The sequence below is a fragment of the Marmota marmota genome, unplaced genomic scaffold (assembly GCF_001458135.2).
Source record: "Marmota marmota marmota unplaced genomic scaffold, marMar, whole genome shotgun sequence".
Taxonomy (NCBI): Eukaryota; Metazoa; Chordata; class Mammalia; order Rodentia; family Sciuridae; genus Marmota; species Marmota marmota.
This window is the reverse complement of record NW_026000169.1, coordinates 12,014,507-12,042,033: the sequence shown is the minus strand read 5'-3', so window position 1 is coordinate 12,042,033 and position 27,527 is coordinate 12,014,507. Positions and strand designations below refer to the sequence as shown.

At 34.6% G+C, this 27,527-nt stretch overlaps 2 protein-coding genes across 7 annotated transcripts in view; one reads left to right on the top strand and one right to left on the bottom strand.

Annotated features, from left to right (window-relative positions):
* Dnai7 (dynein axonemal intermediate chain 7) overlaps positions 1-10,014 on the top strand; it is a 73,421-nt gene extending 63,407 nt beyond the window's left edge. For all 6 annotated transcript variants that reach the window (XM_048787321.1, XM_048787322.1, XM_048787319.1 and 3 more), the window contains 5 exons: positions 328-484; positions 4,730-4,944; positions 6,777-6,944; positions 8,443-8,556; positions 9,629-10,014. In XM_048787321.1, coding sequence (XP_048643278.1) covers positions 328-484; positions 4,730-4,944; positions 6,777-6,944; positions 8,443-8,556; positions 9,629-9,904 — 930 coding nt within the window. In that variant the 3' untranslated portion in view covers positions 9,905-10,014. The remainder of the gene's footprint in view (positions 1-327; positions 485-4,729; positions 4,945-6,776; positions 6,945-8,442; positions 8,557-9,628) is intronic.
* Positions 10,015-10,093: 79 nt separating this feature from the next.
* Positions 10,094-27,527, bottom strand: part of Irag2 (inositol 1,4,5-triphosphate receptor associated 2) — a 111,844-nt gene continuing 94,410 nt past the window's right edge. Inside the window, exons 29-36 of the mRNA XM_048787189.1 lie at positions 25,477-25,611; positions 16,526-16,673; positions 15,622-15,665; positions 13,732-13,794; positions 13,588-13,637; positions 13,201-13,302; positions 11,418-11,525; positions 10,094-10,632 (exon numbers count right to left, since the gene is read on the bottom strand). Coding sequence (XP_048643146.1) covers positions 10,389-10,632; positions 11,418-11,525; positions 13,201-13,302; positions 13,588-13,637; positions 13,732-13,794; positions 15,622-15,665; positions 16,526-16,673; positions 25,477-25,611 — 894 coding nt within the window. The 3' untranslated portion in view covers positions 10,094-10,388. The remainder of the gene's footprint in view (positions 10,633-11,417; positions 11,526-13,200; positions 13,303-13,587; positions 13,638-13,731; positions 13,795-15,621; positions 15,666-16,525; positions 16,674-25,476; positions 25,612-27,527) is intronic.

Below are 27,527 nucleotides of genomic sequence, written 5' to 3'. Positions count from 1 at the left end.
CATCTCATAAACTTTGGCAAATGGCTTGATTTCTCTAAGTCTTAATTACCTTCTCTGTTAAATATTGGCATTGTAGGATTTCTCTGAGGAATAAAATGTTGGAGAAGCTCTAGAACCTGGCCCATAGGAAGTTCTGTTAATTATAGTGATTTTTTTCCCTCAATCATTTATCTTTCAATTTTGTTGTGACATTTACTAGTCAGGCTACAGCTAAATGGGACCAAACTTCAGTGCTTATTAAACCATATATTTTACTTAGTAATAGTTACATCTTTAACTGTTACTAGTCACTTTCTAACATGGTGGTGTTTTGGTCATTTTTAAAAGATACTCCAAGAAGGATTACAGAAATTCACATATCCTCCAGAAACCATGGAAGACTTTGATACAGAAAATGCTTTTCCGCCTATAGAGGTCACGCTCAAGGTTCATGAGAATGTGATCTTTTTCGAGGATCCTAAGGTTGTAAGGTGGGATGCTGAAGGTACAACAATGCCTTAGCCAGCTTCTTTTTTCCACATTTTTATTGGTGCATTATAATTGTACATGTTGATGGAATTTGTTGTTACATATCCATACATGCACATGACATAACAATATAATTTGGCTAATATCATTCCCCAGCACTTGCGCGCCCCCTCCCCACTTCCCACTCCTTGGCCCATTTCCTCTATTGATCTCCCTTTGATTTTAGGAGATTGACCCCCAGCTTTCTTTTCCTTTTTTCTCTCTAACTTCCATATATGCAAGAAAACATATGACCCTTAACTCTCTGAGCCTGACTTATTTCACCTAACGTGATAGTCTCTGGTTCCATCCATTTCTGCAAATGACATAATTTCATTTTTCTTTCTGAAGAAATAAGACTTCATTGTACATATATACCACATTTTCTTTATCCATTCACCCATTGATGGATACCTAGGCTGGTTCCATAGTTTGTCTGTTGTGAATTGTGGTGCTAGGAACATGGGTATGCAGGTATCACTGTAAATAAGATGACTTTAATTCTTTAGGATAAATTACAAGGAGTGGTATAGCTGGGTCATGTGGTGATTCCATACCTAGTCTTTTGAAGAACCTCCACACTGATTTCCATAGAAAATGTACCAATTTATAATCCCACCAACAGTGTAAAATTGCTCCTTTTTCTCTACATCCCCTCCAGCCTTTATTTTTGTTTGTATTCTTGATGAGTGCCATTCTGACTGATGTGAGATGAAGTCTCAGTGGAGTTGATTTGCATTTCCCTAATTGCTAATGATGTCAAACATTTTTTCATATATTTGTTAGCCATTTATATTTATTCTTTTGAGAAGTGTCTATTTAATTCTTTTGCCTATTTATTAATTGGGTTGTTTAATTTTTTGGTGTAAAGGTTTTTTTGAGCTCTCTATGTTTTCAAGATATTAATCCTCTGACAGAATAATAACTAATAAAGATGTTCTCCCATTCTGTGGGTTCTCTCTTCATATTCCTAATTGTTTCTTTTGCTGTGAAGAAGCTTTTTAATTTGATGCTGTCCCATTTATTAATTTTCGGTATTATTTCCTTAACTCTCAGGGTCCTACTGAGAAAGTTGTTGCCTGTGCTGAAAACTCCTCTATGTTTTATTTAGGAGTTGCATAGTTTCTAATTCCTAGGTCTTTGATCTATTTTGAATTGATTTTTGTACAGAGTGAGAGGTAAGGGTCTAATTTCATTCTTCTACGTATGGATAACCAGTTGTCTCCTCACCATTTGTTAAAAAGGCTGTCTTTTCTCCCATGTATGTTTTTGGTATCTTTGTTAAGGATCAGATGACTGTATCTGAGTGTGTTTGTCTCTGTCTTCTATTCTGTACCATTGGTCTGTGTGTTTTTATGCAAGTACCATGCAGTTTTTGTTACTATATCTCTGTAGTATAATTTAAAGTCAGGTATTGTGATGTCTCCAGCAATGCTTTTTGGCTTAAAATTGCTTTGCTTAGCTAGCCTTTGTAAGTATGTAATAAAAAGAGGGACAATAATATAAATCCTCAAATTGAACAGAAAACATAGTCTATAAACTGATTTTCTCTTTTCATAATGTCAGGTATAGGGTCTTTGTTGTTTGGTCTTGATACAAATGGATAGAGTTGGAATTTTAAAGTTTATTGAATTTTGTTAGTTCCTAAATTGTTAGTTTGACATAATCTATGAATAATTACTTTATGGTTATATCATTATGTTTAAAAATGGATGAAAGTATCTCAAATGCTTCATAAAATAACTTCCACTGTCTCATAAAAAATCAGATTGAGGTGATTAATCTTTTATTTTAATGTTAATCATGTATAAATTGCAAACAAGTATTGGAAAACTGGTTACTGTATACCATTTTACAATTTTTGATTCTTGAACCAAAGCAAATTGTTGCTTACTCACACTATTAAAATACAGAGCTATAAAATCAGATGTACCAACAAAAATAGAAGCTAATGATTAGATAATCATTACCAAATACTTCTTTGGAGGTAAGCTAGCTGAATTTTGGGAAATCTCCATCTGGTAAATTTGTGGGCACAGTATAAAGAACCAAGATGAAAACTGTGGAGCTTTATTTTTAGGGTTGTTTTATATCCATTTATTTTGAAAGGATTTACATACTTGGGAACAGACAAGATCATTAAGGCAAAGAGTTCTTATTCCATTTTTGTTACAGGGGCAGAGAACTTAATAACTCATACCAAAAGAGGTAAATATTAATATTTTGTGGTTTAAACTTTTCTTATGAATACTCCAGTGCATACATTTCTGCTTGTGTAGACACAACCACATACATTTATGTTCTAGAAGTTGTTTATTACATGGAAAAGTATATTTCTAACAGACTAAACTACAAAATACATCAAACTGAACAATTATGTAATTTCTTCTTTCTTGTTGCTTTAGAGATGTCACATTCATAGAAATGCTCCTAAAAATTGCATTTAAATTATACACACTAAATTAGAATGACAAGTTATCTAACTCAATTTATGGAAATATGAACTACGTAGAATTTATGTAATGGCACTAATTAGCAACAACTTCCAACCCCTGAAAATTTTAAACTCTGGGGAAGCTTTTTGTGCTTCAAAATTTGGAGACTTATAGGCAATAATTTTTATCTTTACAAATTATTTTTGCTAGTGTAGCAGTATTTGTCAGTGTAAATGTATTTATTATTTGATTTTAAGAACAAAAACTAGTCAATAGAAGCTTCCATGTGAGAAGATGAAAGAACCAACTGGAAATGAAGATAACATCTGGGAAGAGAATGGTTTATTCATCCATCCTATAAATATGCTAAACCATAAGATATATGGAGCTAAAAGAGAGTAGTTCCTTCCTCTCGAGGTTTTCAGACTTGTAGGAAAGGTGCACAGGGAAAACATTTCCATGCCATGTGGTAGGTGCTAGAATAGACATGGAGTGCCACAGAACACAACAGGGACCTTGGGGGACTTTCTCATGGGATGGTCATGGAACAGGGCTTTAGACACAAAGAAAATGTGTGCATGGAAGCATTTTCTGTCCTCTTGGGTGTATACCTAAGAGTGGGATTGAGGAGTAATTTTACATGTAGCTTTTTAACAAACTGCCAAACTGTTTTTCAAAGTGCTGTACCATTTTCCATGTCTACTAGCAATGTATGGTTTCATTTCTCCATGTCCTGGCCAACATTTGTTATCTGTCTTCTTTCTGGTAGACATTAAGTAAACTCTCATTGCAGTTTTAATTTGTATTTCCCTAATGACTAATAGTGTAAAACATGCTTATTAGTCTTACATATATCTTCCTTGGCAAAATGTTTATTCACATCATTTTCCCATCTTAAACTGGCTTTTACTGAGTTGTAAGAGAAACAGAAGACCACATATTGTATGATTGCATTTATATGAAAAGTCCCAAAAGGGTAAATCTTTGGAGACAAGAAGTATATTAATAGCTGCCTGGGACAGAAGGGTGGGAATGAATTGTAAATAGACATAGGGATCTTGGCCAGGTGCAGTGGCACATGCCTGTAATCCCAGCAACTCTGGAGGCTGAGGCAGGAGAATTGTGAGTTCAAAGCCAACTTCAGCAATTTAGCAAGGCCCTAAGCAACTCAGCAAGACCCTGTCTCTAAATAAAATATAAAAAAGGGCTGGGGATGTGTCTCAGTGGTTAAGTGCCCCTGGATTTCATCCCCAGTACCAAAAAAAAAAAAATAAATAGACATAGGGATCTTAATATGGGGGAGATAAAAATAAAAATGTTCTATAACTGGATTATATAATGGTTACACAACTGGTTAAATTTAATAACAATTTACTAAAATCAGGTGAATTTTAAAGTTGTTTTAAAACAAAGGTGAAGAGAGTTTCTCTAAAATGTTGAGGAGGAGTATTCTAGGAAGAACGAACCACATGTGCAAAGACACAGAATTAAACATCAGGAGAGAATGAAAAATGGGGCTGAAAACAGGTGTGAGAAATATCAAGGGACAAAGTCAGTGTCAAAGGTCTACTCTGAAGGTCTTAACAGCCCACACTGCAGAGTTTTGACTTGATCCTAGCAGCACAGAAACTCCCAGAAAATTTAGCTTAATTTTGAGCTTCTGTTCTTAAAGTAAAGATCAATTTATACACACTGTGATTATTTATATAGTTTCATTCATCTTATCATAGGAAATTATGATAATTCATCTTATCATGAAATTATCACTTTCTTCCTTCACTATAAAGGTAAACGTTGGAGAACTGATGGCATCAGTAATGTATCTTACGATGCAGAAGCAAGACTTATATCATTCAGCCTGGAAACTTTTGGTCCTCTTACCTTGATTCAAGACTCTCATGTTAACATGCCATTCCTGTCATGGGAATTAAAACCACTTGAAATTAATAATGTACTTTTAATTGTGACTACACTATTTACTGAGATTCAGATACAAATTAAGGTGAGTTACTATTATAGCAAGTCTGTGCATATAAGTATGTCAAAAAATCACCACTGGTTTATATATTGTCTTTTGTGATTACATCCAGACTTTGTTCTGAGTCATTGTTTCTAAATAAGATATTGATTGAATAAACATGCAATGACATGTAAGTAGTGAGGTTCAAATATGTACCCTAAAGTTACTAGGGTTAGATCAATTAATGGACCAACAAGTCTGGTTGTGGTATGACTTGTGGTATCATCCAACCATATGTAATCCCCTTGGAGTTGGGTCTCCCTCTGAATGAGACTTATTGCTTATCAGTCAGAAATTACACAGCCTGAAATTTATAAAGCCACAAGTGGATTAGTGGCTGCCTGGGGCTGAGAATGAAGATTAATTAAAAATGAGTGTAAAGGATTTTATTAGGTGGGATGAAAATGTTCTAAAACTGATTTATGTGATAGTTTTACTACTAAAAATCATTGGATTCTATACGTGAAATGAGTGGATTTTATGATATGTAAAATATATTTCAATGAAGTTTTTTTAAGATTCTTTAGACTTCCTTATGAGTATTGTAGAAAAATCAAAATATTATCAAGCTTTGCTTTTTAAACAAGATGGGATGAGAGAGCACTCTGGACTGTCAATGCTGTAATGGCCCTTAAAATATTTCTGATACACCATCACATTTTATATGGAGGTAAAATGAGGCCCAACGCATCAGGAGGTTAAGTGACCTTCCTAAGATTGCATAGAGGGTTATAATGGGGGCTTCCTGTCAGGGCTTCCAACCCATTTGGTGCTATTGTGCTTATGCCATCCCAGCAGCACTGAAGATTCCTGAGCATACTCTTACTCTAGGCTGATGGAAAGTTATGAACACTTTCAGTGTCCATTTTTGAATATGAAGACTGAAATGCCAAGGGTTGTAGAGTGCATTTTCAAGTCAGATTTTAAAGGTACATCTGTACTATATAATGTACTAGTTATTCTACTGAGCTCTTGAAATGTGACTAGTCCAAATTAACATGTGCTATAGTTGTAAAATACATATCAGATTTTGAATACTTAGTATAAAAATGCAAATTGTCTCAATAATTTTATACTGATTATGTATTGAAAAATTTTAGACATATTGGGCTAAATAGGATATATTAACCTTTAGGAAAAAACTTTTGAGATGTGAACTCAATACATCTTCAAATTGCCAGTTTGCCAAACCTTAAAACTGGTGGATTTATATCATTAACTTTCACGTTAAATAATTAAGATTAATCTCTAAAATTACAGTCATGGTTTCATAGTTTTTTGCTTTTTTGTTTGTTTGTTTTTGGTACTGGGGACTGAGCTTGGGGGCTGTCAACCACTGAGCCACATCCCCAGCCCTATTTTGTGTTTCATTTAGAAACATGTTCTCACTGAGTTGCTTAGTGCCTCGGTGTTCCTTAGGCTGGCTTTGAACTCACAATCCTCCTGTCTCAGCTTCCTGAGCAGCTGGGATTATAGGCATGCACCTACCTGGCTTTTGTAGCTGTTTTAATTTCAATGTGAACATACTTTATATTTTCACATGATAACATAAAATAGGAGAGGATTTGAGGATCTGTAGTCCAATTGATTATTCAAATGAAGCCTATAGAGAGTAAATTGATTTAAGGTAACATGAGGACTTTGTGGTACCATTTCAGATTAGATCTAAAACATACCTGCCCTGCACTCTTTTTAATATACTGGTAGGTTTTTAAAAAATCTATAGAATGAACATAAGGACTGGACCCGGAATGGTACTGGAGTAATTTCTTTCACTTTCTATCAAAGTTTTTCTTTTTCTTATTTTAACTCAGGAAAACCTCTGCATGTTAATTTCAATCAAAATAAAAGACAAAGAACATGTTTCTAATTTGGAAGGAAAATGGATGAGTCCTATATCTTTCATTTTTGCTCTGAAAGAAGCTGGATTGAATATCTTCCCATCGGGACACTCTCATTTTTATGTTGTTACAAACAATAAGGTATGAAGGAATCTTTCCAAATTTAATGTAGCATACATTTAGAATGTTGGCAAATATTTAATTTAATATAAGTCCTAAGGTGCAATGTGAGTTTTATAGATTCAGCTACACAAGATTAAATTTAGAAAGGAAGAATAAGTGAAGAAATGAGACGTCCAGAGTCTTTTCAAGTATGTAATAATCTCCCCCAAGAATTAAATCTATAGCATGATCTTCATATTGGCAATTATAGCACATCATGGCCTGTCAGTTTAGTGCAGAAATTGTCCAGGCTACTTCTCATTTCGCATATTTTCTTTCCTTTTCCATGACTATTAAGATTTCTTAAGAGAGTAACTCTGCACTGTCTCAAACACAAAATTAAACATATAAAAAGCCCTTTAATATACTAAGCCACTTTCCTTGGTTTCTTGGAAGAGCCTCCATTTCTATGTGCTCCTTTCTGTTACTCATAGGGTTTAAATAAGATCCCTCCACACTAACCTGGGACAGCCACGAGGACAGCAGCTGTTTTTTTTTTTTTTTTTTTTAATAATTTTGGTTCCTCTAGCACCTAGCATATTCCTAGAATAAAATGCTTAGTAAACAGTTGTGATATATGAAGACACAAGTGCTTCTAATAAGTTGTCTTTGTAATAAATGTCTTTGTAGGCAGAAGAGTTACATGCTTCAGAATGTGTTTATGAATACCCTAGAAAATAGTAAACAAAATATGTAGCCATTTATATAACATTTGGCAATACTCATCTAGCAAAAGGTATCTAACTGTAGGCATAGAAAAAAATGTTAACTCAAATTACCTGTAGTAACTACTATGACAAATGTGGTATCCTATTTGTTTTCAGAATAGTCAATTTTTTTTCCTGAACACTTATATGGTAGGGGCATTGATTTAAATATTAGGAAAAATGAGTAAACCAAAGCCCCCTGCCCCTTTAAAGCTTATATTCTTTAGAGGGAAAGAAAAATAGGATGGTCATGTAAATTAAAAAGGTGTAAAGTGTTATGTAAAAAGGAAAAAAAATAAACAGATCAGGAATAGTAGGGTTGGGCAGTACAGTATCAAGGAAGGTGCTAGGAAGGAAGACTCAGGAGGTCAGACATGAGTAAAGCTTGACGGTGTGGAATTTAGCTAAAAATGGATCTGGGGAAACAGCTTCCAGGCAGAGAGAACAGCTGGAGCAATAACTCTGAAGGAATAGCCAGGACTGGACCAGGGGCAAGAAGCCTGGAACTGAGAGAGAAAAGGAAGAGGAGGAGATAAGGCCAGATGGCTGATGTGGGGGGGGGTAATATGTAGTGGTAGAGGCAGATCACAGAGGACCTGTGTAGACATCAACAACTTTGGATTCTACTCAGAAAGTGAAGAAATCCATTGTTAAATTTTAATAGAGAAGTCATATAATCTGACTTAAATTTTTAAATGAATCCTTATGTGTTAAGGATGGAAGGGAGATTTGTTGGGAGGCTCCAAGGTCAGTTCTGTTTGTATTTACAGAATCCATCAGTAGAAATGAGAGCTTATCGACAAATGGCCCTGCTAAGTTCTGCTTTTGCATTTGGTTGGAGCAAGTGGAATATAGTATGTAATACTACAAAAGTTATATTTAAGGTATAGTATGCAAAGCCAATAAAACTTTGTTTTCCAAAATAGATACTCAAAAACTAGGTAACTGTAGACATGACTTCTCCTCTTACAAAGGTTAATAAAATCAACCTTCAAAAATAATCAAAAATATAAGACCTACCTATTTAAAGGTAATGACTTTGTGGTCCATTATGGTATCAAATGTTCATGACTTCATATACCTCTTTTTTATATATATATATTTATTTTTTAGTTGTACACAATACGTTTATTTTGTTTATTTGTTTTTATGCAGTGCTGAGGATCGAACCCAGGGCCTCGCGTGTGCTAAGCGAGTGCTCTTTACATTGATTTAAAAACAAATGAAAGCCTTTAACATTAAATATATATATATATATATATATANAAAAAAAAAAAAAGGTGAAAGTGTTATGTAAAAAGAAAAAAAACAGGAATAGTGGGGCTTGGGGTTGGGCAGTGTATAGTATCCAGGAGGGTGCTGGGAAGGAGGACTCAGGAGGTCAGGCATAAATAAAGCTTGAAAGTGAAGAATTTAGCTAAAAATGAATCTGGGGAAATAAATTATATATATATATTTATATATATTTATTTCACAGGCTCCTGAGAGGATTAAGCTTCCAATTTAACTTTCTACTGATACATTTACTATTGTCTGACAGATACAGTTTATCAAATCCTAAAAGTTGAAGTGCTGAGGATCAAATTCAGGGCCTCATGCATACTAGGCAAGTAAATTCTACCATTGAGCTACACTCCCAGTCCCTGACTGATGAATATTTTAGCACAAATTATTATTCTTATTTCCTTCACTCAAATATAAGCTCCTTGAGGGCAGAGTTTTGTTGCTCCGGTTATTAATATATGTGGGTTATCTCCCCCCTGCATTTCACTGTTACATCCCCACCACCTAGAACAGTACCTGGAACATGATAGGCACTCAATATTTTTGCCTCAATTAATGTGAATAAGCTCCATAAATAAAGTTTCATGGTTTAAAAATAATTCAAATAATACTCAACTACAAAAGTCCTTAATAAGAGAAGAACTGCTAACAGATTTTGCTAATTTTCTTTAGGCAAGGGAACAACCAACTGAAGAGCTTATTGAGAATCCTAAGTGGGTCCTTTTAATGTTTAGTGGTGACAGAGCACAAAGACTCAAGATGGATGAAAACAGTGATTCATACTCAGAAGCACTTAAAGAAGGAACTGAGTTTCATTCCACTCTATATCACATGTTGAAGGATATTGCTTCCAGGGAAGCAATGGAGAAAATCAATAATTCCAACTGCCTATTTATTGACTCTGTTTGTCATATGCTACTCTCTATTAGATTTCTCAGCTATTCTTAAATCTCTACTTGCAAACTATTCAATGTGAAGAATCAAACATGTTTGGGGAAAACAATCAGGTATTTTTCAAAGTGAATAATTTTAAAACAGGCTATTAAAATTATTGAATAAAATAAAATTTGAATACAAAATACTAAACAAAGTAGGCTTTTTTCTTTGGGCTATTGAGAATTTAGCTTTCACTGTATGAATATTTAAATGGATCTTTATTTAGATAAGTTTTAGCAAAACAATATATATTTCTTTCTCAAAGAGCTCATTAAAATATAGGCAAATTCTTCTCCCTTTAGTTTAGTTGGGAAGGTGATTGCAAAAAATGGGAATGTAAAACATTTTACAGTTGTTCTAAGAACCTCTGGTTTTGTACTATACTTTCCCTACTAAAAGTTACTAATTTATTAAGTTCAGATACTGAAACATTAAAAATCAAGATATCAGGATGCACTACATCACACTGGTGATTCACTGGTCACTGGATCACTGGTCACACCGGTGGTGGCCCATTGTGGCAGAGGCTGGTAAATGGCCACAAGATATGTTCTAGAGATAGCCAGGAGTCCCCTTCCTGTGTGGGGGCAGCATCCACAGATTTTTGGAAAAATCGGCCTGTGAGGAAGCTCATCAGAGCTGCAAACAGTACAATGAACACCACAGAAATCCAGAAGGCCTTGTTAGCCTTCCTGACGGAAGTCTTGAGATTTGTTGCCCAGGAAGCTATTGTGTCATAACTATGAGGAAAACACAAAAAGACGTGGGTAAGCATAATTATTTGTTATTAGAAACACTTGTTTTGCTAACAGCACTAATCAAGTCATTGATCTGACCTACACACTACAATGCTGCCCTATGATGTATCCTCTTGGTTTGGGGCACAATGTGCCCCCCCCATTGCCCCTTAGAATTACATATGCTCTGCTGAGAACCTGGAAATTATGTGGTTTAGGCATTAACTCCTAAAAAGTACATACACATATTCAACTTATTCTTTCAATCAGGTAAAGCAACTTTTACTCCTGCAGTGGAACCAAAATATTTACTTGGTAGAACAGGTTGTATGTTTATGGTCTTATACATGTGTATATATACATGTCATTTCTCACTAAAATTATTTTTTAGAAATACAAGAAACTAAACATCTTAGAGGTGACAGTTCATTTAATTAGGACAACACAATGACATAGGTACTGCTGTCATCTCAATTTCCCAAATGAAGACACCAGTGCTTACAAATGGATGTACTTGCCCAGGTCACACAGCTAGTGAGAGAGCTGAAATTTGAGCCTAGGCTATCTGGTTTCAGAATTAAGTTCCTAACATTGTCAACTCTTCTGCCTCTTGTAAAATATGTTCAGGGATAACAAACTTTATATGATCTACTACAATAGTTAAGTTTGTTATTCATCGTATATTGAACAATTTGGCATGTCTTTTAGTAAAGGAATTTGATTAGGACTATTAATCCTGCCTTTCCCTTTCCCCTCATGTGGTATCATTTAGCAAGCAGGCAACTTACATGGAAGAGATGTCCCACTTTGATGGATTAGTTTTCTTTTCAGAAAGGCTTGTCTTCCTTGTTCTTTCTACTATTTCTTCTTCAGGAGGTTCTGAGTCATCTTTAGTTCTGTGAATAAATATTGTTTTTAAATATTGAAACTAATTATAATATGCTATAACTTATAAAATATTGCTGATTTGCTGTGTAACTCAAGGGGTGCATGAATATTTGTCTTGCTTAATGAAGATTTGATATCCAAAAATCAAATTTCTATAAATTTGGTGATAAAAATAACTTCTTCTATATAGAAAAATAGTAAATGCTCATATAAAAAGCAGAGATAATAACCAAGGCACACAAAACAAAGAAATAGACAAAAACATAATTAACTAATGTTATCACTGCAATTTCTTTCTCAACTTACATCATATATATATGTAGATAGATAGATATATAGATATAGATACTATCTTTAATCATACTTTACAAAGAGGATAAATGACCTACATATAATTTTTTTCTTTTGAAATATGGTGAAAAAATTTCTCATTGCTTGGAGTAAAATGAAGTGTCATTTCTTCTCTTTATCTGAAAATCTTAAAATGTTCATGAAAATATTTTCAATGCTAAGCTAATTAAACTAATATTCAATGTACTGGAGAATAGCATATGACTTGACTATATTTCCTGCACCTGAATGAAACCTAATTGTTTTATGATTATAATGTTCACTAAAGGTTCCTAGCTGGATTTGAACTTTTAAATCCTAAATATGTTATGCCCTCACAATTGCCAAAGGAAACTGTGTTTTAATTTTTAAACATTTTTTTCCAGTCACACATCTACAGGAAATATAAAGGAAACAAGGCCCCAAAGGCAAAATCAATTGTAATTTTCTCCATGAACCAATATTTTGTTTTCAAAGACTTCTTAGTTTTCAATCTTTTGAAGGAACTTCTTTTTTCCCCACCCTGTTTGTAACAGGCCTCCCAGGAGTTAGAAAAATAAAAAGAATCTGAGGGTAGGCAACAATGTCAGATTGTCTTTATATTGCTTAGGATTGAGGATAATCCCATGGGAGGTATTTCAAAATGACCATAAAATATTTCATTAAGATCTCTCAACTAACAGATGAGAAAACTAAGACCAAGTAATCTTAAGCAGTTTGTCTGCTGTCTTGCAAGGACAGAGGCAGCATTTCTTCACTTTTCTCCTCCTTGTCCTCTACCTTCACTATAGAAGTAAACAGTATATTTTGTTTAATTTGATGGATATAGAGACAATAGTATAGTTTATTTTCCCTCCTCTTCATTTATATAAATGGATGGAGGCACATATATTCCTATCTTTCATGAACACACACACACACACACACACACACACACATACACTTCATGTTCTAAAAATTTAATTGGTACATTGTAATTATGCAGGATAGTGGGACTCATTTTATGTATCTAAACAGCATACAGTATAATTTTTTTAAAATCTAATTAGATGAAGATTTTACTTCTGTGGCTCTTTAATGACTTTTCCCCAAGGACAAACACCTAAACAGGAAAAAAAAAATGATCTTTGCCAATTGGACAAAATTTAAGGATTTTTCTAACCACAAACCTTCCCATTATGATGCTAAAAGAGTGGATGTATTCACAGATAATTTTCATAGAGTGCTTTAGGGGTGATAAAAATCTTCCACAATTAACTATATTTTTGAGGCAGCATCAATCTCATTTTCATGGAACTACTGTGGTCCCCATTGTTATGCCCCAGCTTATGTCACGTTAGTAAATGCACTTACTTCAGTTCACATTTTTCATCTTCAGCATCTGCCCAGGAATAGGTGCTAATAAATCGATGTAATGAGGGACGGTGTTCACTCTGCTTTGACCCCAAAATACGCCTAAGCAAAGAAGACAATAGCCACATATCAAAATAAACATATCTGTAGCCATTGTAAATTATTTCCTATAGTTTAAATCAAAACAAAAATTATATTTTCTAATTTTTTCCTTGGCACATTCACATAACTCTTATTTCTTAATAAAAATCAACATATGCCAGTTTTTTATATTTATTTATGCTCTGGACAAATTAGAAGTTGCACTACTATTTCAAATGCTTATTTACTTTACCCCATTATAAAACAGTGAGGTTCCAAAAGTGAAACCACAAAAATCACACTCACCAACTGCTGGACCTCCTGCTGAATCTGTCATTATTTTCCATCCCAGCAACCTTTAGAATTTCAGATGTTAAACAATAATATGTATTTAGTGAAGTTATATTTTGTTACATAAAAATGAATGTGCTTTTGATTAAGAACACTTACCATTGCTGCATTTCCAATATTTCTGGGTAAAGAAGCAATAGTCACTCTTCGTAGAGAAGATGGCTACCCAAAGGGGATAAGTGTACATTTAGAAAATTCTTAATATTTGTTCCCTACATACAACACTGATACATATGCATGTAACATACACATCTATACCCTTAACTACTACTGAGTTGAACAGGAGACATTCTAAAAGATTTTTTATGGGCAAATTGCATTTCAGAAATATTTTGCCAATTTATATTCTACTTTCTCCAATACTGATTATAATTCTTGCCAATAAGACAAGGGATATAAAACTTCTTGAGTTTTCATTTATTTGGCTCCTAGTAACGTGGAGTGTTGTTTTCCTATGTTGGAAGTACATATTTGTTCTGAGAATGGCTTGTTTATGCCTGTGACCTTTGCTCATGTTTTATTTCTATGGAAGAAAATGTTTTCATTGTTAGTCCAGCCAAATGCATTCTTCTGTTTTGTTATCTTTGTTTTTATGCTTAAAAATAGTTTCTTAATTCAAGAGGAGATAAATAGGCACCTACAGTTATGGTTTCTTTAATTTCATTTTTTAAAATATACTTAGGATTTCATGATTTTTTAATTAAATTTAACTGTTACATAAAGATTATACATATATACACAAGAAAAAGCAATGTTTTGATGCATGTACGTATTATGTAATTTTTAAATCAGGTTAAACTGTCTCCTTAAACATCCTTCCTTGGTGAAAATTTTCAAAAATCCTTTAGGTTTTTGAAATGCACTGTACTTTTCTGTTAGCTATAGTCTCCCTACTGTGCAACCACACACTGGAACTTCTTGCTCCTATCTAATTGTAGCTTAGTGCCTATTGATCAACACCCCTCACCCATTCTCCACAGTCTCTGGTAACCACCATTCCACTTTCAACTTTTGTGAGATTACAGTTTTTTGATTCTACAAGAGTAAGTTTTCATGATATTTTAAAGAATAGATGTGTTTATATATCTGCCTTGAGACTTGTGATGGAAATAATATTTAGTATTATGTGGTTTAATTAAATGCAACTTAAAAGATATAAAAATATTTTAAGTGCAGTAAATAAACTAGAGGTTTCTTGTGAGTCCTTAAACTGTCATCTGTAATTGAATTTCACTGGTTAGTTGAGCACCCCAAGATTATCAAATTCCAGTTTGAGCAACCTGGTTTCTGATAACTTTCTGTGTTTCTCTGAAAAATATTTAGATGGAAAAATTTAAAGTCACTTGCTCAAAATATTGAAGCTGTGGTAAAAACCACTAACTGATCTTCAATATCCTATTCTCCTCTCCTTATTATGACTGATTTTTTAACAAGGCATATAACTTCCAGAGGAAAAACCATATTTTCTAGTTTAATTTTTCACCATTGATGGAAAGAGAAGTGCCATGGTGGACTTTAAAAAGGGTCTTTTCAGGGAGAGGAAATGCTGGTCTTTGATTCTTTTATTTCCTTGCAATGACTCGACATAATGGTGAGGCGTTGGTGACTGGATCTAAAGTAGCAACCTTACATGAGGATGAAGCCAAGGGCTGAGAGTAGCAAAGCAGCAAGAAAGGAGGATTTTGTCAGTCTGCCTTACTACTATCACATTGCCTATTTCCAAATTTGGTTCATATGATAGAAAATATTGCAAAACTGGCTTTTCTCATATTGCCAGACAAACTTGATTGATATCCAAATAAAGCAGGAAGTATAAAAACATACTTTCTAAACTATATGTAAATAATGTCACACATATATACATGCATATGAAGTATAATCACTGATTTGTGGTTTACATTTAAAGGCACATAACTTCAAAGAATATTTTAAAGCCACTTTGGTTATAATATATTCATTAAATGATTTATCAAGTGAATTAGTGATTACCTTGGAGTTCAGAGAAGCTGAACGTTTTTTAATCTGGCAGTCATCTACAAGGAAAAATATTTGCACATGTTAGAAATCACACATGCGATTAATGTTAAAACAGTTGTTTTCATTTTTTATAAGTAAAGCAAAGGTCAGAAAATATTTAAGACTCTAGAGACTATTGAGCAATATAAAAACCGTTTATCATTTATTTGGTGATTCATAACAGTTGCCATCTTCACCAATGGAAAACAGTCTTCCATGTCACTGTAGATGTTCACAAAGCCTACAAGCATATGGCAGCCACAAAAGGACTGTCTGCTGAATAAAGGAATCCATGAGTGCAGATTAGAAGAGCATCAAATATGATTACATTTCCAGAAGGAACATCAGTAAAATAAGAATTCTACTTAGAAATGTTCACACTGTTTAATGAAAAAATCATTATAAGATTTATAAAAACTATATGTTAAAATATTTCCCATGGCCTCCATCTGTCCATTTTCCAATCAGTTGGCTTTTTGAAAGCCAAGATCTTTCCTCCTCTGAGGAATTCAAAATCATTATTGATGAGAGTGGCTCATTTAAGCTATTGTATCTTACTTATGTGTGGGAAAAGAGCCAATTCTTACATATCCTGAAAAGACAACTACTGTCAATACAGTAGATTAAATATATTCTCTCATCTCAGCAATCTAAATTGATTTAGTAAATTTTTGGTGTCATTATCAATGAAATCTTTTGTGGCTTCTAATCTATTTTCTGACACTTTACTTTTGTCTATATAAATAATAGGAGTAAGTTATTTTTCCAATATAGTCTTACCTAAGGGTCTTATTCTAAACACACAATACAGTAAGAGTATGAAAGAAGAGAATGAGAGAAAAATGTGACTAATACTGTGATCTTCAAGTTTTATTACCTTCATCTTCAAGAGGGTTAAAAGACCTTTCATTCTGCAAGAGAACCTGTTTCAATTCTTCTAATTCAGCATGCTCTTTGGCATACATTCTCTTCAAGTTTTCTACATGCTGAATCATCACTTCAACTGCTTTACTAACCCGGCTTTCCTAGTAGGAAAAGAGCAAATTTACATTGAAAATACTTTTCTTAACACTCAATTAAAAGATGGGGATTAAACACATGCATTTACCTTCACTCCATCTCTAAATCCAACTAAAATGTCAAAGGTATTTTTTAAGAAGAGATGAGTCTACAAGGGCAAACAGAAGAGGTTATAATAGCAACATTTTGAAAGCAGGAAAGTAAAAGGATTCATGCTAAATGACTAAGACCTGAGAAAGCTGGACCCTGAAACAGGATGTAAAAAGGAGCTAGAAGCAACCTAGGTTGTGCCACAAAGTCTCAAAGGCTTAAGACTGGTGCCTCTAGAAGTAGAGCTGAAGATAGGCATGAGAGCATGAAGATAGTTGGAATCTGAAAACATGACAGAGCCATAGATTCAATCCCCTCTGGCCAGCAGAGCACCTTCCCTATAACCACTGTGGTGAAAGATAATCAGGTTGAATATCTAGAGAGAGGTAAACAAAGGTTCTGTGAATTGGAATTATACAGAGAGTTGGTGAAGACTATCTCATGGATATACACAAAAGTCTGGGTACATGTAGGTTTCTGAGTTCTCTCGACCTTATTCCTCTTTCTAGTTCCTAACACTGGCACCCAGGGTTTTACCGTCAGGCAGGGAGCTGGAAGATTTTTTTCTGGAGAACCCAACTTCCCAACATGAAAGTTCTTAAGTACGGACATTGGGGGTACCCTAATGAAGCATTCTAGTTTGTGTAAAGCTCAAAATCAAGAATTTTGCCCCATTCAGCATAGAGCTTCCAATTAGCTCCACGGTGGAGCACAAGATATGGGCCAAAACACACAACAGAGGATCGGTCTGCAAGAAACTAAAGCATCAAGGAAACCATCAATATCTTCAAAGAGTTAAGAATAACTGTTGCATCCACAGAATAAGAACAAGATATTTAAAAGGAACATTTGGGACATTAGTGTTTCTGGAAATTAAAAATATGTAAAAAAAAAAATGTTTCAAGATAAAGTTGAAGTCTCTCTAAAACTAGAGAAAAAAGACTGAGGTAGCTTAGAGAGGACCAGTTCAGGAGATCCAACAAAGAACAGGGAAGAATTAAGAGTATAGGGGGAAAATTCAACAATGTAGAAAAGTCAATTAGAAAAAATTTCTGAGGGAGGTTTCCAGATGGCAGTATAAAGAAGGTTGTTTTCCTGGCTGCTCAGTGGCATGAAACTAAAAAAGCATTTAGGAAACTTCTCAGCAAAGTGGGTGAGCCAAAAATAAATAAATAAAAAGTTCAGGGAGGGACTTTACTGGAATTTAATACTGAACATTCAAAGTGGATGGGGGACTCTGGAGGTTCAATTTAATAAAACAAGGAAGAAATCCGAGGGCCACAGTCACTGCCGTGGCTGGAAGCATAAACCAGAGTGGACCCTCCATGAGCAAAGTGGAGGGATAAGGAAATTAAAGGAACTTGCATTTTTAGGAGTTCTGAGGTGTCTCTGAATATAGAGAGTTTAGAGATCAAAGAGAACACCCAACTAAATTGAAAGGTGTGCTGCACAATATCCTTGTGCAGGAAAGAATCCCCATCTCTCTCAGCTGTGTGCAGAGGATAGAGGAAGGAACCATTTTGCAGCCACAGTGTGGAGGCTGGAAACTGGGGGAACTGATGCCTGGCAAACCCAAGTTTGCCTCAAAATACAGGCCTGGCAAACCCACTCTGCATGACATAGAGTGTTCCTACCAGGAGAAAAGCAAATGTGAAGAGATTTACACAGAGGAATATTGGTTATGGAAACCCACCTGACTCTCCCCCTCCCACTGCAATCTGGCTGCTGCAGGACCTGGCTGGAAATTCAAGGGGTGGCGACAGGAGAGATTGGGTTTAGTGACTGAGTTGAGACCAGGAAATGTGGGGTCTGCAGATGACATAGTGGCCTAACATTTGGCTCCACGATGACACTAGTGGAACCCAGAGGAGATCCATGGGGTGCAGTCTTCCAGCGTGGAACAGCAATTGCTGGGCCCTGGAAGTGTGCTAATTTAAAATCTCCAGACCAACTGGCATTTAGTACAGAGCCTAGAGCCTACCTAAGCCTAAACCCCACTTCCAAGAGTTCTACCTACAGGATTAACTCCCTAGCAACCCCACCCTGAGGGCCGAGCAAGCATCATACACCAGACAACCCCCCTAACACTGCTGAGAAGGGAAGCTGAAAATCTTTAGAACTCCAATGGAAGCAATTCTTTAACTTTCATCAATATCTTTTTTTCTCTTTTATCTGTTTAAGTGTAACCTTAATGGTTCATGGACATTTATACACATTCATAGTTGTATCTTTCTCATTTCTAGCATTATTGAAGCCAGTTATTTTTCACGGATCAGTTTTATGAGGACTGTATTGTTTTGTTAGTATATTTCAGTTTTATATTTTTTATTTTAATTTTTCACATTTTTTCCTTTCACCTGTTTCCCTTGAAGTTCTTTCTCTTTTCTACCATTGATAGGCAATCTCTATTTTTTTCTTTTATACTTTCATTAGTTTTTACTTCTATATTCTCCTACTCCCTCATAATCATCACATCCTATATCACTTCTGTTCTCTCCCTGTCTACCATTCAAAATTATAAACACTTTTGCAAACTTACTGTTTTATTGTACACAATAACTGATCATATCATTTCTGTTTATTGTGACAGTTATCATTGTAGATGTTATAGCAGGAAATATTTAGTTTAATGCTGTATATTGTTTGCATTGGTTGTTGATATTATTTGTATCCCACTAAATGACAAGGTACTGGAAACCTTCATAGACACAATAATTTTATAGGACAGAAACTCTACTGCCTCGGATTCATACTGTTAGATGGGTAGACACACAAACATTATGAAAAAGCAAGGGAAAAAATTACCCCAAACAAACCAAGATACTCCAATAATAGAATCCATGGGCACCACACTGGAAAAAATGTCAGAGGAGGAGTTTAGAACATACATAGTTAAACTGATCTATGAGATGAAGGACAATATAAGGAGTAAAATCCCAGAGAAAATTCAGGAAGTGAAAGATCACGTCAATAAAGAGATAGAGATTCTGAAAAGAAACCAGACAGAAATCCTTGAAATGAAGGAATTAATAAACCAAATTAAAAATTCAATGGAAAGCATCACTAACAGACTAGATCATTTGGAAGACAGATTTTCAGGCAATGAAGGCAAAATACAAACTCTTGAAAATAATGTTAATTGCGGAGAAAATATGTTAAAAGACCATGAACAGAACTTCAAAGAAATATGGGATAACCTCAAAAGACCAAATTTAAGATTTACTGGGATAGATGAAGTCTCAGAGATACAAACCAAAGGAATACACAATATTTTCAAAAAAATAATATCACAAAATTTCCCAAACCTAAAGAATGAAATGGAAATTCAAATACAGAGGCTTGCAGGACTCCAAATATTTAAAAAAATATATCGCAACAGACCCACACCAAAGCACATTATTAGGAAAATGCCTAACATACAGAATAAGGATAGAATTTTAAAATCTGCCAGAGAAAAATGACAAGTAACATTTTGAGGTAAATCAATCTCGATCTCAGATGATTTCTCAACCCAGACCCTCAAAGCTAGGAGTGCTTGGAATAATATATATCAAGCTCTGAAAGAAAATGGATGCCACTCAAGAATACTATGTCCAGCAATATTTAGCTTCAGAATGGATTATGAAATAAAAATCTTCCATGATAAACAAAAGTTAAAAGAATCCACAACTAGAAAACCTATACTACAAAGCATACTCAATAAAATATGTCATGAAGAAGAAATGAAAAATAAATGTGAAAACCAGCAGAGAGAAGAACTACACTAGAAGAACAGGCAATCAAAGCAGAAGCTAATTCAAATTAAAAACCAGAAAGAAATCAAAATGACAGGGAATAAAAATTTCTCAATAATAACATTGAATACAAATGGCCTAAACTCATCCATCAAAAGACATAGACTAGCAGATTGGATTGAAAAAATAAGACCCAACAATATGCTGTCTCTAAGAGACTCACTTCATAGGCAAAAATATACTTAAGGTTAAAAGACTTAAGTTAAAAGAATGAGGAAAAAAAACCATATCATTCATAAGGAACTCTAAACCAGTAGGAGTCTCTATCTTCATATCAGATAAAGTGGACTTGAAGCTAAAGTTAATCAGAATGGACAAAGAAGTACATTTAATGCTGCTTAAGAGAATTATATATCAACAAGACATAGCAATCATAAATATTTATGCCCCCCAAATGGAGCATTGATGTACACCAAAACAATTCCTTCTCAATTTCAGGAATCAAATAGACTGCAACACAATAATGATGGGTGACTTCAACAAACCTCTCTCACCCTGTATTGATCCTCCAAACAAAAGTTAACAAAGACATTATAGAACTAAAAAAATATTATTAATTATTTAGACATATAATGTTTCAACCATATAGGACTGAATACACTTTCTTCTCAGAAGCACATGGATCTTTCTTTAAAATAGATCATATCATAGGCCACAAAGCAACTCTTAGCAAATACAAAGAAAAAGAGAATGCTTTGCTTTGTATTATGTCATAATGGAATGGAATTAGAAATCAATGATAAAATAAAAAAATAGAAGCTACACTATCACATGAAGACTAAACAATATGCAATTGAATGACCTTGATAACAGAATAAATCAGTGATGAAATAAAAGATACTTAGAGGTAAATGAAAATAGAGATATAGCTTACCAAAATCTCTGGGACGCTATGAAGCCAGTGCTAAGAGGAAAGTTCACTGCATTGAGCTCATTAATTAGAAGACTAGAAAGTCACCAAATAAATAACCTAACATTGCATCCCAAAGCCCTAGAAAAAGAAGAACAAATCAACACCAAAAAGCAGAAGATAGGAAATAATTAAAATCAGAACCAAAATCAATGAAATTGAAACAAACAAAAAATCCAAAAAAAGACAAAACAAAAAGTTGGTTCTTTGAAAAAAAAATCAATAAAATTGATAAACCCTTAGTCAAGCTAATGAAGAGAAATAGAGAAAACTCAAATTAATAAAATTTGTGATAAAAAATGAGGTGCCACAATGAACACTACTAAAATAATCAAAATAACCAGAAACTATTTTGAAAATTTATAGTCTAATAAAATAGAAAATCTTGATGACATTGAAAAATTTCTAGAGACATATGACCTATACAAATTGAATCAGGAGGATGTAGTAAAAATTCAAACACATCAATTTAAGCAATGAAATTGAAGATGCCATCAAAAGCCTACCAACAAAGAAAAGCTCAGGACCAGACAGATTGTCAGCCAAGTTCTACTAAACTTTCAAAGAAGAACTATCACCAATCCTCCTCAAATTATTCCATGAAACAGAAAAGGAGGGAACCCTTCCAAACTCATTCTCAGAAGCTAGCATCACCCTGATACCAAAATCACATAAAGATACATCAAGGAAAGAAAACTTCAGATCAATATCCCTGATGAACACAGAAGCAAAAATTCTCATTCTCAATTCTTGATTCTGGCAAATTGCATACAAAACATATTAAAAAGACAGTGTACCATGATGAAGTGTAGTTCATCCCAGGGATGCAAGCTTGGTTCAACATGTGGAAATCAATAAACATAGTTCATCACAACAGTAGACTTAAAGACAAGAATCACATGATTTTCTCAACAAAATCAGGAAGCATAGAGCTTCCAATTAGCTCCACGGTGGAGCACAAGATATGGGCCAAAACACACAACAGAGGATCGGTCTGCAAGAAACTAAAGCATCAAGGAAACCATCAATATCTTCAAAGAGTTAAGAATAACTGTTGCATCCACAGAATAAGAACAAGATATTTAAAAGGAACATTTGGGAACTCAGGAAAAAGTTTAGGCAAACACAGGAATCTGTGTTTGAGTTGAGTTGGCTGCCTGGGACCATAAGAGGATACAGTATAGGTGGAGGTCATCGTCAAGAGTGGAGTCTTGCAGTTCTTCAGCATCAAGATGCCTGTGAGAAGGTGTGGAACCACAAACCAGCCCAGAATAAAGCAGCCCATGATACAAAGAGAAAAGCCAGAATAATGTAGTATCTGAAAGCTAAATGAGAAGAGCGTGTCCACAGAAAGAAGAGTATTGATAGGTTCAGGAAGCTTAGGGCTAAGAAACTGAATTTATTAACATGCAGGTCTTTGGTGACCTTGGTAATACCATTTGATGGAGGCATAAAGTTGTTTAGAGATTTAGAAGAGAATGGGAGGAAAGAGACCTGGCACAATGAGTATTGTTCCATGGAAGAGATTTGCTATAAATGGGAACAGAGAAACGGGGTGGTAGTCAAAGGAGAAAGGACCAAAGGTCTTTCTGTTTATATTTAGTTTGTATCTTCTCTATTTTTTAAAACGATTTTATTTACTTATTTATTTTGGGGGTACTGGGAGTGGAACCCAGAACCTCACCTATGCTAAGCAAGCACTCTACCACAGATAAATCCTAGCACCTCTCCATCTTAAAAACAACACATATGTGTGCTGAGGAGAATGATTCCATAAAAAGGGAAAAACTGCAGATGGAGGGAGGATGGCTGACAAAACCAGGCCTGGATGTAAAATAAACTATTAGAACACTGTCTTGAAAGCTAGGGCCTGGGAAAGGGAGAGTTCCCTCCCCTTTCAGTCAGCCCTTCTTCAGGAAACCTAATTAACACCATAGGCCCCTACCTTTGGATTGTGAATAACTACCTCTAAGAATCTAATTATTCCCCTTTGAAGTGTAAGCCTCCCTGTGGAGGCTTCTGGGCAAGGCTAGAGATGTATCAAAGGCCTTGTGAGAGGGGCCAGTTTTTCCCCTTATCACACTCTGCTTCCCTTTAGAAACCCTATGCAGGACCATTATCTTGTAGACTAGGAATGCTATGGCACCAGATAGCTGATGGATGTAAAAAACTGGAGGGGCGGGGCTCAGAATTTGGAGTCTGATCTCCTCTGGGCCCATCATTTGCTGCTTCTTTACCAGTCTGATTCCTACAACAGAAGCAAGTTGGGAGAACTGAGACCTATGTACCTGAGACCTATGTACCCCTAATTAGAGGAGATGGGATCCTGTATATAAGATGGGAGACAACTTGGTATCTTCGAAACAGCATATATGGGTTCAGACACTAGTGGTTTGGGGTATGTGGCAATTTTTTCTATTGTCTGTTTTCTCAATGAGGTAGGATGCAAAATCATCATTTGACAGAGATGATGGGGGAGGACATAATGGTGGTTAGAGGAGACAGTGGAAAATTGGTAGTACTTAAGAGAGAGGGAGGGTGAGGATAAGAAGCCCTAGGACCCAATTGACACTTGTGATGATGAAATTCAAGGGCTTGGTCAGCACAGGGCTTGTGCTATTTCCCAGCCATGTCGCCCTGAGCAGATGAAGAAGTGGACTTAAACAGGTTGGGTTTATAAACAAAAAAAAAAAAAACAAAACAAGAAAGGGAAAGTGTTGAAGGTTCACGTAAGGTAGTGAAAACTGTGTTTGACCATGGAGTTTTAAGTTGGTCACAAAAGAAGAGGGGTTGACGATAGACTGAGGCACAGCAAAAGATGTATGTGAGGAGGCAGAGATTCACAAAGGAACTACATATTCATCTTCATAGTGGGAAAACAACAGATAATACCTAAAACTGAAACTAGATCACTAGCCAGATGTGGTGGTGCACTCCTATAATCCCAGTGAGTTGGGAGGCTGAGGCAGGAGGATTACAAATTACAGGCCAGCCTCTGCAATTTAGTAAAGCCTTGTCTCAAAATAAGAAATACAAAGGGCAGGGTTGTAGCTCAGTGGTGGAGAACCCTGGATTCAATCCCCAATACCAAAAACAAAAAATCCAAACCAAATACAAAAACAAACAAACAGACAAAAAAAAGAAAAGAAAAAAGAAAGAAAGAAATCCTGAAATTGCAGCATAAACATGTTATTTAGAAATATAAAATAGACCCAAGGAGTTTAAAGTTGTTGCACTAAGGTATGGAAAATTGGATAAGATTTAGAGAGCTACTTCATTTTTTTAAAAACTATGTGCATGCATAACCTCAATAAAAATAAGACAAAATACTATCCTCAGTGAGAGGTTAAAAGGAATTAACACATATAAATGGAAAGCAAAATGATCAAACTAAAACTACCACCAAAATTAAATAGTGCCTTAAGAAAATATATTTAACAAGTCTGTTTAGTATATATATTTTAAAGTCTTCTCAGATTTTCCCACAAAAAAATTTTGAAATTCTACTTCTCTATGTGCAAGTATACAAAAATGCATGTATAAGGACATTTGTTATAGCATTGTTTGTAACAACAAAATATTGAGAACACCCAGAAATGATTAAATATAAGGAATTGGTTAAATGAGTCATAACTATTTAACCAACAGAATACCATAAAATGGGGAGAGGTGTGTATATATTTATATCACATGGAAAGTTATCTGTGCTATATGTTGAATGAAAAGGAAACAGATTATAACACTGTATGGAGGTAGATTATAAGCTAGTATGAAGGGAGTGTCTAGAAGAATATATCACAAAATTTTTATAATGATGGTCACTGCCCCTAATATTAGCGTAAATATTTTTCTTTACATTTTTATTTGTGTATTTCTATTTCTTATATATTAAAAATGCTTATCTTAATATAACAAAGTATTTTAAAAGCTTTTTCCAAGAAAGTATAATCCATAGCCTCAGAGAAAATAAGTCCTTTAATTTTTTGCTGAACTAAAGGAATAGACAAAAGTTACCTGATTAATGGCTCCCAACATCTCGGCCCTACTGGCTACTCGAGTTGCACATTGGCTGAGGAACGTTATACTCTTCTCCAGCTTCTTAATGACTTCCTGGGCCTGGTTGTCCTCTTCACACAGAGGTGTTAAAGACTGCATAGAAAGTAACGTTTAATTAAAAGATACAGAACATAAGCATTAAACAAGAGAGTCTTACACTAAGTCTAATCTCAATTATCTTGGTGGAAAGTTGAAAAGAAACAGCAATAACCAATAATGAATGATATCAAAATATTTTATCTTTGCTGGCTAACAGGTAGGCATATGCAAATGTTCACAAAATCTTTTAGATGTCTTCGTAAGCTATTCTTTTTATAATTCCCAAATGTGCCACTTCTTCCTGAACATTCATATTTTCTTCTATGGTTAATAGGATGGGATATCATTAATTGGCAATAGTGAAGAGATTTTGCTTAGAAATGAGTTGAATGTATCATATGAACAGCAAAGGATAGAATTTTGAGAAAAGCAGCATAACAGTGGAATTAGAACTGGCTCTGACTATTATGCCTGCTCTTCTGTTGATGATCACATGGTATTGGGCTAGCTAGATGGGTATGTCTTTATTGCCTCATGAATATATTTCCCTGAAAAACCTGTGAACTTTATCTAAGATGATGTCCTTCTTGATGAAGGACCATCCTTTTCACTAGGGTAAAGACAAACTTTAGAGAAGGGCATATTTAGAAGCAAAGAATCCACCACTCATTAGCCTACAATTATCATCAAATTTCTAAAACATGACCAAATCAAAAACACTATGAATTATAACAGGTGCCATTATTTTGTATATCATTAAGTAAAAGTGTTGCCAATAAAACTGAGGCACCATTAATTATAAATTACATAACTCTGAAGATGTTAAGATGTCAATTGTTTTTATTTCCTATTTCCCTATCAGTCCGATGAAATCAGACATCTCCTTTCCAAGAATACAGCAATATGAAAGGTAATGGATGCCAAATGCTTTTCACACAGTAGGTGCTCACTGAATTGCAGCCACTTCTGAAACAGATGGTTAGGTCTAAGTTGTAACCAGAGAGTTGTTAAACATCTAGAATGACTCTATCAGACGTGTAATTCCCTATAGTTGTTAAAATGACAACATCCAGGAGCTGGGAATGTGGCTTAGTGATAGAGCACTTGGCTATCACATGTGAGGCTCTCAGTTCAATCCCTAGTATCACAAAAAAAGAATTATAAAAATAAATGATTAACTACCTCCAGTTGGGAAGGGAAGAACAGATATTAGTTGTAAACAGAACAGATATGGTTAACCTAGATTGAATCACGAAGAAATAAAGAATCTAAACAAACCAACAATTAGTTAGGAGAATGAGTCAATAATCAAAAACATCCCAACAAATAAAGGTCCAGGACCAAATAGCTTTACTGGAGAATTCTAACAAACATTAAAAGAAGAAATAATGCCGATTACTTAAAAACACTTTTAAAATTCCAACAATGGGGAATACTACCACACTTACTCTATGAGGACCCCATTACCTTGATACCAAAGCTGGACAAGAAAGGAAACTAGATAAATAAACCTGACAAATATTGATGCAAAAAAAAATCATTTAAAAATGCCAGCAATCTGAATTCAAGAGCATATAGAAGATATTATATAGCATGCTCCAGTGGGATTTAGTTTTGGAATGCAAACATGAACGATATATGAACATCAATCATAGCATACCACATTAACAGAAAGGAACACAAAAATCATGCTTTGTTCAATTGATGTAGAAAAGGCATTTGATAAGATTCAACACTTTCATGATTTAAAGAAAACACATCAAAAAAACTAGGAACAGGAAATTACCTCAACATAATATAAGTCATACATGAAAAACCCAAAATGAACATCACACTCAGTGGAGAAAGACAAAACTATTCTTCTCAGATCAGGAATAAGGCAAGGATTCCCACCCTTACCACTTCTATTCAACATATTAGAACACTAGTGCTATAACCAGAAAAACTAGGCAAAAAAAAAAAAAAAAAAG